The 14,166-nt window shown below is 32.6% G+C and overlaps 3 protein-coding genes across 3 annotated transcripts; all 3 read left to right on the forward strand.

Moving 5' to 3' along the window:
- The first annotated feature begins 14 nt into the window (after positions 1-14).
- Positions 15-1,082, forward strand: LOC143433151 (uncharacterized). Its single transcript, XM_076910303.1, has one exon. The coding sequence runs from the start codon at positions 72-74 to the stop codon at positions 1,065-1,067; it is 996 nt and encodes a 331-aa protein (XP_076766418.1). The 5' UTR covers positions 15-71; the 3' UTR covers positions 1,068-1,082.
- Positions 1,083-1,388: 306 nt separating this feature from the next.
- Positions 1,389-3,454, forward strand: LOC143432929 (tetraspanin-7). The gene is made up of 5 exons (XM_076909927.1): positions 1,389-1,654; positions 2,201-2,380; positions 2,467-2,637; positions 2,892-3,023; positions 3,119-3,454. Exons 1-5 carry the CDS (start codon positions 1,577-1,579, stop codon positions 3,272-3,274), a joined length of 717 nt encoding a protein of 238 aa, XP_076766042.1. The 5' UTR covers positions 1,389-1,576; the 3' UTR covers positions 3,275-3,454.
- A 3,044-nt stretch (positions 3,455-6,498) lies between these two features.
- On the forward strand, positions 6,499-7,843 carry Rpl11 (ribosomal protein L11). Its single transcript, XM_076909977.1, has 4 exons — positions 6,499-6,697; positions 6,868-7,017; positions 7,252-7,399; positions 7,666-7,843. The coding sequence occupies exons 1-4, from the start codon at positions 6,617-6,619 to the stop codon at positions 7,791-7,793; spliced, it is 507 nt and encodes a 168-aa protein (XP_076766092.1). The 5' UTR covers positions 6,499-6,616; the 3' UTR covers positions 7,794-7,843.
- Positions 7,844-14,166: the final 6,323 nt, after the last annotated feature.

Consider the following 14,166-nt stretch of genomic DNA (forward strand, 5'->3'; position numbering starts at 1 on the left):
TCCCATCCCCCGACCATGTTCATCGTCTGTCGTTAGTTCGCCCCTCGAATGCTCCATCCGTGACGGTGATCATGACCGAGGACGTGAGCGTTATGCTTCAGAAAGGGCTTTCTGGGTGGTGGAACGAAGAAACCGAGTACATATTCCAGACGCTCGAAAGATGGGCCGCGTACGCGAGGGGCTACAATCGTTTGAGGTCCGAAAGATTGTCGAGAGGACGTATGACCATGCAGGGAGGACAGGAGACTCGCTGGAGCATTTCCGCGAACAAGCTGATCATCGACGACTCATCGTGGAGCCCACGTTTCCACACCCTCAAGAAATCTCGACGGAAGCCACCACCGGAGGAAACCAAGATCAACTGTTGCGGGACGTTCAACTACCAATCGAACAGCAACTTGGACAGCTCTTGCCTGGAGACGTATAGGTACGACCACAGTATCTACTTCAAGACGATTGGTGACATCAAGAACGGGAAGAAGGAGAGCAACGATTCTAATTGCAAGTCGAAAGAGGAAGATACAGTCTCTATTAGTAGCGAGGAGCTTGTGGAGTGGGACGTAAACGCGATGTCCGATTTCATCGCTAATCAATTGTTGGAAGACGGATTCGATAAGGACAACGTGGAGAACGTCTTCGACTCCGAAGGGAATCCTCTCGAGGACGTGAATGGGCTTAAGTCTATCACCTGGTTCAATGTGGATCTATCCAAGCTCGATTTAAACGAAGATGAGATTGCTGTCACTGTCATCGACGAGCAGAATAATAAAAATAGTTCAGCGATCTCTGAGTGTGAAAAGGAGAGGAACAATAATTATATAAAAAGTGAAGAATCCACAGACGTGAATGTAAGGAACGAGGCGTTGCAGAGTTGTGCGATGGGGGATGAAAATGAAGAGACGCAGCCTGAGAGGGGAATTCAGAGGTTCGTTGATATCAGAAGAACCAGAAGGGGAACCAGATCAGTTCAGCAGCCTGCTGTTGCAGACGACAACAGTTTAATTTGTCCAAGAGTTTCGTTTAATCATAGCAATACCGTCGATCCTTCCAATTCTGTACATCGTTAGAGTAAATCACGGAAATAAGTATGATTAATAATTCAATAGCTACGTGCTATGCGAAATAAATTAAATTTGTATACAAATTACGTTGTATCCTTATTTCTGATCACGATGTGTATTTTTATTAATTGCGCGCGTTTTCGATATCAGTAGACGTAGAAATCTATGTTGTCATTTATTTCGCTGAAACGATAAAGGAGAAACGGCTTCGAATGGATGAAAGAAGATAAGCAGAGTATCTAATTATTGGAACAGATTTAACGAAATAAAGTTTCGTTGGTATATAGATCCACAATCCATCGGTAGGAAGTACAAACCGTAAGAACGCGCATGCACCAATTGGTGGGGAAAGCCACGCATGCAAACAGGTATATTCTTGCAATCCGGCTGGAAATCGATCGGCTTCTCATTCGTTCTAAGAGAGTAGTGCGTAGTACTTCCCTAAAACATAATCGAGGGGTGAATCGAGGGACATCGACACTAAGAAGAGAAGCAGAAGTAGATCGAACGGGATAATGACGAAACGTTTGGAAACGGTGGCCACGATGGCCTGCATGAAGACCCTGCTGATGATCTTCAACTGCGTCTTTTGGGTAAGAAAGCGCTGTCTCTCCCGGTGCAATCCACCCTTTACATATAGACACGACAAAGCTTGTATTTTGGGACGAGGATACTATCCAGCCAACTGTTGCATGATACATTGTACCATCCCTACGATGCCACCATTACAGTTATTCTTCCCGATCGAATCCACTCGTTTCTGTTTCCACGTTTGTTAGTAATTGTTATGCGGAAGTGATAGCTCTCTGTGTCTAACGAAGACGACGACGCAATATTGTTGAAGCTCTTCCGGTTGTTAAAGTGTATTAATTTTTCCTTTAAAGGGCGATATTAAAATTCGCTTATATGAATTGGTTTGAAACTTTTAGACAAATGTCCGTACCTTCTCGTATAAAATTTTTTACTTCTTACTACTTAGTTAATAATTAACTATTTTAATTATTGTCGCCTTGCTTCTCGAGGGAAGTTTTTTTGGCTATAGCTCCTTAATTGTCTAAGGAACTTTGAGAAATGAAACCTCGTTGCCTACATTTTGTACAGTGTTGGTCAGATCAAGTTTATATAAATAATTTGTCCAGGTGTTTGGTATATTGATACTGTACATTGGTATCTGGATGCGAATACACCTTCGTGATCTAAGCGCAGAAGGCAGCAAGGCTATTTTGTTAGGGGTGGCAAGTTTAGGTGCGATATTAACTCTGTCCACTATGCTCGCCTGTTGTTGCACAACTCGTGGCCATCCAGCCCTTTTATATCTGGTAAGGTCGAATTATACTTTCTACGATGCATTAACAAAATGAAACGAAATATCTTGCGCCAATTAGAACAGAATTACTTTTCACAGTACGGCGCATTCTTGGCTGTAATTGCGATAATGGAGCTTGGAGCTGGTGCATCGATCTATGCTTGTCTTTCCAATTTGAACGAAACATTCGATCAAAATATGAACGAAACTATGAGCCTTTACGGGGAGAACAAAAAGAAGACCGACGACATTAATATCATTCAATCCACTGTAAGTATACTGTCATTATGTGAGTTATTGATATATACCGTAATTATCCATTTGTTTACATTTTAATACAAATTTCTATCACTGTATTCAAGCAACTTTCTGATTATTACTGCGAACAACTGTGCACTTATCAAGCTTCGCAAGTGTTTGTTCAAAAACAGCTTTCTCGCCTCTCCTGGAAAACGTAGTTTTAACAGTCGCAAACAAATCAATCTATACGATATTCATAGAGTGAAATATTGTTTCGTTTCTAGTTGGCGTGCTGCGGTAACAGGGGTTACACCGATTGGTTGAAAATGTATCCGCCACGAGAGATACCGCAGTCCTGTTGTAAAGTGACCGCTGAATCGTGCGATGTTACTAACACGAACGACATTTACACTCAGGTGAGTCGAGTCAGTGTGTCAAGAGATTTTTTACGATTAAATACAAGTATCGCTTAGCAGAACGAGTGATGTCGGTTCGAAATAAAAATTTTCAGGGGTGCTACACGCGCGTGTTGGACTTCATAAACAACAACTTCAGCATGATCGCTGGACTTGGAGTTGGCGTGGCTTCTTTCCCGTTCATAGGCGTCCTTTTAGCGTGTTGCTTGGCTAGCAACATCAACAAAGCTAATTACGAACAGGTTGCTTAGAATTTCCGACGACCGCAGAAAAGACTGCCGCTCCGTTGAGAAAATTTCGTATTGCTCAAAAACACGGCGTGTTTTAGATAAACCAGTCTCGAGTCTGCGATGACAATTTCAAAAGTTGCATTACGATTTCATACTAAAGCCTCCTACGAAGCGAAACACGTGTTATACATTGACGTTACATCAAGAGCATTATATTTTATTAATATGTTAAAAAATGTGATATATGTATCAAAGTATTATTACAAACCGTTTAAATTCATATGAGCAGAGTTTCTTTTTTAATTTGTTCAGTAATTTCTTTTATATCTATATGATTGCTTTGATTTCTTGCCTTCTTTCTTTGATGACTTGAAAATTATATTGCAAAAAAATATAAGTATACTCAAAACATCAGTATACCTGCTATCAAACTCAATAGCAGCCCAAAACTGATACACACAGGAACTCTACAGTAATCACATTAAAGTCTTAGAGATAAAATACCAAATTCTATTTCATCAAATAAATATAACGTCTTCGTTTGTTAATTATTTTTTAATTTTATGTGCACGCCTGTATTTATATATTTTGGCAAAACAAAGTGTATATCGTCTATTAATATAATATTAGAAATACTCTGCATATATTTAATATAATTATTGTATATTTTATTTACGAGAGAATGTATGTTTAAACGTGTACATGCGATAGCTATTAGCTTGTTTGTTAACTCCTTGCATACATTAACTATTTTTCGACTTCATTCTTATAAATTAGAAATGTTCTTCCTCTACATTTTTATATATTATACGTACATATCTATGTTTATTATCGATATATCTATGCGACCTCACTACGATCATATGTCTTCCTTTGTTTTCCCAGTTAAGAGCAACGAAACAGACGCTATTTTAATGATCGTAGCGTGGTCGTAGAAAAAAAAGGTCACTCCTGTGCATGAGCTTTCATAGTGAGTGACCACTTGTTATGTATCTTTATATTGTATCATTATTGCGTTTCAACGTGGACGACAGATGTTCCATCATTGTGCATCATTCAGTAGTGCAATACGATGCACTTTGATGCAGAACTACGCGACACTTGCTCTTCACATTGATACGCCATGGTGATATGTACAATAAATCCGTAGAGCTGTCCTCAAAATCTAATTAAGTAATCATACAAGATTGTTCACTTATTTCGGCATCCATTTGAGCGAGAATAGATGAAAACAATTGATAAGTGCAATTTATCGTGTTAGTCTCTGTGTGAAAAACGGTACTATCGTACTACGCTGAAATTATGATCGTTAAGGTGTAAGGGAGACCGAAAGAATGCGAGATTTTTTACTTACTCAAAACACTACAATGATCTAGACTTCCTCTAGACTTCAAAAGACAATTTTTAAATATTCCAATATTTTTTTGTAACAAATAAGTTACCAATGAAGTGTAGTATAGTGTATTGTTCATCAAGTAACCAAATATGATGTAAATTAGAGTAGTAAATACGCAAAAGTAAATATCCACAGACTAACGTAAAGTTATTCCTTTTTTAAATATACTCGTTACGTAAAGTATATATATTTGAAAAACAATGAACGTCAATTGCACGATGGTAAAGCATACAAATGCAATAAAACTCATTTTACGTATTACATTACCAAAGCCAGAATAGTCCTTGCACTAATGTACGTAATTACATATATACGATGTAAGTGTTCTGAACATTTTCAATCCTACATTTCTTCACAAGCGCCTTATGTAAATTATGTTACATCACAACTTTTAATCTGTATTCATATTTCGCATATAAATTATACAACGTATATATCGATCACATTTGTATATAAATATTTCACGAATGTATACACTTTGCTATAATTAATTGTATACAATGCAAACTGTAAACTTAATCAATTCTATTGTAACAATTGTTTGTGAATCTTAATACTTCAAATATTTAATACTGTAAAATAATTTAGTAAAATAATCATTATGTTATTGTTACTACTGTCTATCCCAACAACATTGTATTTCAATAGTTTCATTGCTATTTCTTTTATACTTCCCGCTTCAGAGGTAAGAGAGAGAAAGATATATAAGAGAGCTATAAGAAAGAGTGAGATAGTTGCTACCCACCTTGCGCTAGAACTTGTGGCGCCATCTCTGTGAAAAGTGCTCAAACTTGTCGCACAGCGTTATCGACAGCGAAGTGAACTGCTCAAACACTAGCGCCATCTTCTGGAGAAGCGTTGAAACTGGTCGGTCATTAGTTTCACTAGCTTCCAAAGAGATGGCGCTAGTAGTTTTCAGTAGTTCACTTCACTGTCGATAACGCTGTGCGACCAGTTTGAGCACTTTTCACAGAGATGGCGCCACGGGTTCTAAAGTAGAGTTGGTAGCAGCTATCTCACTCTTTCTTATAGCTTTCTTATATATCTTTCTCTCTCTTACCTCTAAAGCGGCAAATATCAAATAAATTACAGTAAAACTAATGCATTGCAATTTACTGTACATATTATTAGTGTTATTGTAATTTATTGTACATTTCAATTGTTGTGTGGGCAAGAATCCATCACACTTCCTTATAATTATTCTGTTATAACATATACATCGATATTTTACATATATACATTTGGAATGTTTAAATAAATATAAAAAAGTTAACAAATATTTATCGTGCAATTTCGTTTGTAGATTATTAGAGAATAATTATAATTTCATTGATGATTCAACGAATGATTTATTTCAAATTTAAATTTGTTAATTTGGCAGTGCTGGAAGCACATAAGTTTCGTATTCACCACTAGGATGCAGGTCGAATACTTTCTTTCCCTTCCATCATGGCGGTAAGTGTAGAATCGTTCCGTTAGAAATATGCGTTGTAATCCTTAAATATCAAATGCATCGCGTGTAAAGGGGTATTTCTTTATGCATCATTGAAAAATAGTTATTATCAATTTACCTTCGGTTAATTTCCTTCTCGCTAATATATCAATATTCAAAATGTTATTTGCACCAGTTGTACAAGGCTTTGTAGTCAGCATGTACCGCGAGTATAACCCAATTCTGTTCCATAATGTTTATAAGATCTAAACTAGAGTTAAGATCTTAACATGGAAAGGTTAATTTCACAATGGTTTTTATGAAATAAATTAAATTTCAAACACTTCTTACTTTTATGCATAATACCGAGAGTGTACAATTTTCGTTTAAAGAAAGGTATTGATAATTTGTTATTGATAAATTAATTTTCTTATAGGATTCAAAGAAAGCCGCAGAGAAGAAGATTGAGAAGAAGCTCGAGAAGAAGACCGAGAAAAAAGTGAGGAAGGAGCCGAAAGATGCGTCTAAAAATGTGATGCGTGAAGTGCGCATTCGTAAACTTTGTTTAAACATTTGTGTTGGTGAATCTGGTGATAGATTGACGCGCGCTGCAAAGGTAATTACTGCAAAATGTTATTTATAATATTGTTCGTTTATCATAGATTTGTACTGAATTGAAAAACTTTTAATAACTTTCTCATGAGAGATGAATAATAGGTTTTTGCCAGTATCTTAACTGAATTGTATATTATATAGTAAACAAAAATTATGCAATGATTTTTATAGGTGTTGGAACAATTAACTGGACAACAACCTGTCTTTTCTAAAGCTAGATACACTGTTCGTTCCTTTGGTATTCGTCGTAATGAAAAAATTGCCGTACATTGTACAGTACGAGGTGCTAAAGCAGAAGAAATTCTGGAGCGTGGATTGAAGGTTATTAAGTACTATATTTTACTATTAATTCTAGTTACCCTTCCAATTATATAAGAACATTAAGTGACTTTAGGTTTACAATGAATGTTTCAAATGTTGATTATCACTATATGTTATCTAGCCATTGGAGATAAGTGTTTAATAATTGATTTTTATCATATTGTCACATACTAAAGAAGTCATGGATACTGCTGTAATGTGCACTCCATATGTATATGCCCTTTTTATTTTAAGGTACGAGAATACGAATTGAGGAAAGAAAACTTCTCTGGTACTGGAAACTTCGGTTTTGGTATTCAAGAACACATCGACTTAGGAATTAAGTATGACCCTAGCATTGGTATTTATGGTTTGGACTTCTACGTTGTACTTGGTCGACCAGGTATGTTTAACTACATTTATGTCATCTGATAATATTTATAAATAGTATGCACATTTATTGGCATCATAGTTACGACTGTTACAATTAAGTTGTATCTATATTTATGAACCATGTGCTAGAGGAAATACTTCATATTTGCAACTCATGCCCACTTCTTATACTGGGAGTGTTACTTAATTGAAGTTACAGTTTATATTAATAATCATAGTTTTTTAACATATTGCATTGCATAATTATTTGCTAAAATATAATTTTTCTCTGCAAAGGTTTCAACGTAGCCCACAGGAGAAGGAAAACTGGAAAAGTTGGTTTTCAACACAGACTTACTAAAGAAGATGCAATGAAATGGTTTCAACAGAAGTATGATGGTATTATCATAGCTGGAAAGAAGTAATATACATATTTTGTATCTTGCAATTCTTTCATAAAATTTTTAAAAATTAATTATCTGTTTATTACAATTATCTCTTAATACCTTCATCATATTCTTTCTATTTATAAATACAGTATATAAGGAAAACACGCTTATAATAATATTGTTTAAATATTAATGATTCTGTAATTTCATAAAAAATAATAATACTATGACCATCAAATCTAATTGCAACTATTTAGTAATTAAATATTTGTTTTATAAAACGTACCTGAATCTTAGCTTTTGGAATATATAATAGTTTCCTCGTTAATATAATAGGATAGAGTAGGTTGAGAAAACCATTTATCTAGGTATTTATGTATTGGAGTCGGATTTTATTAATTATTAGCATATCACATCACCAGAGTATTAAACATATAAACAGATTTTCTCATATAACTGTTATATAACCAGTACCATTGACAGCTGTTTTAACTGTTTTAGCATCTAATTTTTTTAGATAAATATTACACATACAGTAGACCGTGGATGTTCATATATTTTTAGGAAATTTAAATATGCAAACATAAATACAAAAATACGTCAAGCATTCAAAGTACAAATTATATTTAAAATGCCAATACATGTCTCGATTTAGGTTTTATTTCCTTAGAAATGTTTATGAAAGTGCGAATTCGCATAAACATTCACAATCCAATTATGAGGCTATTTATGAAAAACAGTTGTTTTAATATTACCGTATGTGAAAATACAAAAGACCTTGTTTTATTACTATATAGTTCTATTACTTTCTGTATATGGCCTATTTGTTTATATTAATTTCGACCTCCAGGAAATTAGGAATCAAAAATTTTAACATCCCAATGAAAAGATTTTATATTTTGTATGAACACATTCTATATATATATTAAAAAGTGCAAACCAATATTCAATATTTATTTAATCGCTATGTTTCATTTCTATAGTTTACCTCTGCCAACACCGCATAAAACAGAGTTACTAAGGGTATCGGAAAACTATAATGTGACACAAATTTAACCACTTAACATCTCCTAAGCAATTAAACAATTTGTAATGTCAACATTTATAACTGGCTAATACAATAATAATACTGGCTAATGCGATACTATGCAAGCAGTTTATCTTTGAAATATTTTTTTGGATTTCTAGTTTTTGGAACATGTTACAATAATACTCTCTTATTGTACCAGTAAATGATTGACATTGTTTTCTTAGACAATTTGTTTTCCGTTACCCTTAATTCTACATATATGAAAATAGAATTATAGTGAAACTTGAAGCAAACGTTACTTTCCTTTTTAAATGTATTATCTAAGTAATATTAGCATAATATGTAAGAGCAGTACATAATAGTAAAGCATACATTGTTTTGCTTTGCAAACTCTGATTTAGGTTTAATAATTTTTTTATTATTTTGATGCATTTTTATTTTAGCCTACTACTATAAATAGAGTGAATCGTTCTAAAACATATGAAATAGAACTTTTAACATATAAATAAACGTGCATCTCATTTTCATGTGACGTCCATAAATAGTCGCAGTATAACTCTCATATCCGCTTAACTTGACATAAAAAGGCAACCTATTTTTCTCAGTCTCCAAATTGTTTCCTTATCTGGACGCCATTACGATCATTCTGATATAATTGAATATTCGTATATAATATAATCTTTAATAACAGCTAGACATATGCGTACATAAATTTGTACAATCTGCGTTTAGAAATTCAACTAGTTCTGTGTATACAGCTTACAATTAATCGAATATAAAACATATGCTATGATAAATAATACGCATATACATGTATCGTGCTTGCTTATCCTAATATTAATTAATTTTCTTTTGCATTCAAACAAATAATATATACACGTTATATGGCTATATATTTTCTCAATGATCGATATATTAAATGTATGTATGATTCGTGTATACAATTATTCACAATTACTTTTAGTATAACTTCCTTGGAGAGTTCCGTGTATGGAAACATTGATTCCTAGAAAATAATTTACAATTCCTCCCGAGGCCGCGATATATCTAATCTTTCACGATCATACAAAACATAACAAAGAAAGAAGAAAAAAAGAAAAGAATAGTACACATTGCGTTGAAAGAATTTGAAACATTAATATTGTAAATCTTTGTGTGCTCTTGAACGCCTAAGTTTTCTATATTTCAGGAACGCAGAATTGATAATATAATATATTTAAACACGTTATCAAGTGGTAGCTCGTAGTTAAAAATTAATAAGGGGTGTTGTTCCAGAATAAACTACCTTCCTCTAATACGTCAGGATCAACACTGCGGAAGCGCCAGTGCTCTCCCTTCCTCGCGTGCAGCTTCCTATATGCGCATGCGCACAACAGCCATTTTCATATACTGCAGTATGGCTGCTGGTATTAAGCTTAAGGATCATATATTGTACAAGTATAAAGAACGGATTGAAGAAAAGATGTTATATTAAATGTTATCGATAATATCAAGCGGAATTAAGGGATGCTGCGGTTCCACAATGCCTACACGCGAGCTGCACAGATATGCATATACATATATACATCTTACATCGTCTCGTATTCCTGATTCAATTTATTTCTATAAATCAATTAAAGAATAAGCCGGCAAAATTGTTAAGAAAAAAGAAGACAGTTTGAACAATTTTCAGTCTCTAATTTACACATATTTGCAGCACAGTTTTCTTTACGGAGCAAAATATATTAAAAACACGGATGCAGCACGTACGAACAAAATATTTCAAACAGGCGCAAGAGAAATAAATATTTCCAATGTATAACGTATAATAATACAAATCATAGAATGTTTTAACAAAATGGTAGGAACATATGTATATGGTGTTAATATGTTATCGTTAAAAAATCAGTCGGAATATAGAAAACAGAATTGTATAGTGGTTCGAAACCATTTATATCCTTTTCACAGCAAGATATACTTTAAAAATCAATTCAAACTTGCAATAATCAGTCTATTATGCGAAAATAATATATTTTCGTATAAATCTGCAAAAGGACTGTTTAAATGCATAAAATTGAAATTATATATATGTATACATAAAATATACATCTCTTGTATTTGGTTTATTTGTTTATATACTTATACTTAAACAATAAAAAATCGTACCTCTATTACAATACATTTGAAAAAATAGAGTGAAAGTTTAAAATTATAAAGGAAATCTTCTACTTTTTGTATAGATATAAATAGAAAAAGCAAATTAATATTTTTTTTCAGTTTTTAAAACGCGTCAACAGCGCGCTGCAACTGAACAATTATTAATAGTAATTTAATGATGATCTAAAAGGTTGTCACATCGTTTTTCCCATATTGGAAAAAGGTTCTGCCTGAACATTGACAAAAACTAAAGATAATATTTTTTACTTCTATGATATAAGAGAATATATTCATTAAATAAATTCTGAGTAATTATCTCGTTTCTTAACTTTCTCGTTTTATATTTTTAAAATAAAATTATACTTTAATATTGCAAGTATAGTATTCATTTATCAACCGCCTGTACAAAACAATTGTACCATTTACATTATAAATAACAAGATCTTCAAATATATTGCAACGTACAAGGAAAATTTAACAAATTTATTTATGAATTATCGGGTTTGAGAAATATAAAAGAGTATTAGAAGTCTATAAAAGGTGAAAATATGTTTCTCTCACAATGTACAATTAGTTTTACAAATTTACAGACTTAATTACATAGAGGATTTTCATTGTACGCCTACAATACATTTATATGTTCATGCATCAAATCTAATGAATAAATCAATCAAATAAGTTATATACATGCACTAGACCAGTTTGCTATAACATATAGCTGAAGTTACACATAACATAGAAACATATAGTTATTTAAAATACTGCATTGTAGCAACCAGAACCCACCCGGATACATTAATTAGTTTGCGAAAATGTAATACTTAATACATAAAATTACGCCAAATTACGGTTTCTTCTAGTGTGCCATTCAACTGCTAATCCTTCGTATAGAAACAGTAACTCTTGTCAAATTTTTAACAGTTGTTTTCATTATTAAAATAGTAATAATAATGTGATTTGCAGTTCAAGTATAATATACATGCAGTTCTACTGTAGAATTAATTTGACAAAAAATCAGATATAAACGAAGAGATATCTCGTGCTTTAAAGAATGCAACAAGAATTTAACAGAATCTACTTTTATTAAATGCAAGCATTAATGTACATACTTTACCACTTACGCTCCTTTCTCGATTTACGTCTGCTACTTTGCAATTAATTAGCAGATAAGCACGGAATACGGTTGTATTACGAAAATTTATATACACGATCATTTTAAAGAGATTATTATTTAACTTTTGTACGTTTAATTGTACTGCTGATTATAGTAAAAGAGTTAATATGCGAATAAAAAGCTTGTAACACGAGACATCCTATAGAAACTCTAATGTATCGTTAAATACGTAAATGTTCAGTCTTTGGAAATCTAATTAGTACCTGAGCGTACTGCGCGACTCTTCTTCTTCTGAAATCCTCGTTAAAGTAACAAAACTTCACCCCGAAGCTGGATCCGCACCGAGAAGTGTTTGCAAACAGAAACAGCAACGTATAAACTTCCAGATTTGATGTTTGCCAGAAAATATGGTCCGCGAATTGTTTGCAAGCTTTTTGTGAACAGCAATGCGGATCATTACTACGATATATGTAAGCATCTAATTAAAATACCCGTTTATATAAGAAACAGCATGCACAATACGTGTGTTTTGATACGTTGTATCGCTCACTATCGTGAATTAAAACGTAGATATGTTAATTATTAATATTAACTGCAATGTTGATATGTTACAGAGACAGTTGCAAACTTACATTATTTTTGCACATAAGTTTTAGATTTTCAAATCGTTTAGAACAGTTTTTGCAACAAACAAAATTAAGAGGATCCCTTGATATGTGTCACGCTGATTGATATTCGGTTTTTCTGATTTTTTTTCTACAGTAGAACAAAGAAAGACTTGTTGAAAGACAATCCACAATGAAAAGCTAGCAATTAATGTATCACAGGTTTAGTTCAATTTAGGACTGTTTCTGTCATTCATAGCATCATTATTATATGGTTATACTTTTAATGTAATTTAATGCACTAAAATATATAAACGATGTGATATTTGTGAAAGTTGTTATACTAATTATTGAAAACCGAACGTTTGCTCATATTAAAAGTATGTAGTCCTGTTTTAAAAATAAATGAAAAGGACATAGATGTATATTCGTAAGAACGGGGAGAATGATAAATGCTGGTAGTAATAATAAGAAAATATAAGAGGCGATAAATTCTACGAATAGATAGAGTGTTAAATCTTAAGATAAATTGTTTGCATTTATAATTTATCGTTAAAAGTATTACGTTACGAATGAACTGTAAATGTGCGTGCATAAATTATAAATATAAGCTATAGATATTATATACACACATAAGTCATTAAGCAATACAATATGTAAATGAATTATATTATACATTTTTTTTTTATTTTAAGATTCCCGTGCAATGGAAAACTTTTCACGCTTTGGAGTCATTTCACGCAAATTGAATCAATTTTATATACTCGAATGAAATTGCAGGTTTAAGATAATTCATACAATTAAGAAATTCTCGATAATCAAAATGAGAAAAGACAAAGATCAGCGACTGTAAATGTTTTTTAAAGGAAATTTTCGCAAAAATATAATTTAAAGATTAGGAAAAATAATCATTTAAATACCCCTGCTATTCCATCTAATGTATATTTTAATTTCTAATAGAGAAGTGATCTATTTGTGGCGTGGAATGATCTCTTTGCATTCCTACAAAGAAATAACGACAAAAATAATTTATGCAGCATTGCACAGAATATAATGTTAGCATAAATATTAAATTCATATCCTAATATATATATATTGAAGACCTAAAACAAAGGAATATGTAATTATTTTATACTAAACCATCGTTTAAATGAATACTTCAAGATACTATACCTTCGTGTAGTACGTTTCTAACTATATATCTGGAAAAGTTGCATTCCATTAAATGCCTACACCACACAAAATTACACAATTATGTAACGTGAAGCAAAAAAAAAAGATGATCTGGTTGTTACCAATTCTCATTTTCTTCATACAACAAACACATTTCTCAAACTAGTTCAAACATGTGTTATACAAGACGAATGAAATCGATAAAAATAATAGTATATATATATATCGATCTCTTTATCTTAACGTGTTTCAATCGTTCAACTACAGGGAGGGAACAAGTTAGCGAAGCACGTAATGTGGTATCATACCGAATTTTAAAGAAATCAAAGCTCTCATTGCTGGTTACAAAAT

This window comes from Xylocopa sonorina, chromosome 2 (genome assembly GCF_050948175.1).
Source record: "Xylocopa sonorina isolate GNS202 chromosome 2, iyXylSono1_principal, whole genome shotgun sequence".
NCBI classification, from domain to species: Eukaryota; Metazoa; Arthropoda; class Insecta; order Hymenoptera; family Apidae; genus Xylocopa; species Xylocopa sonorina.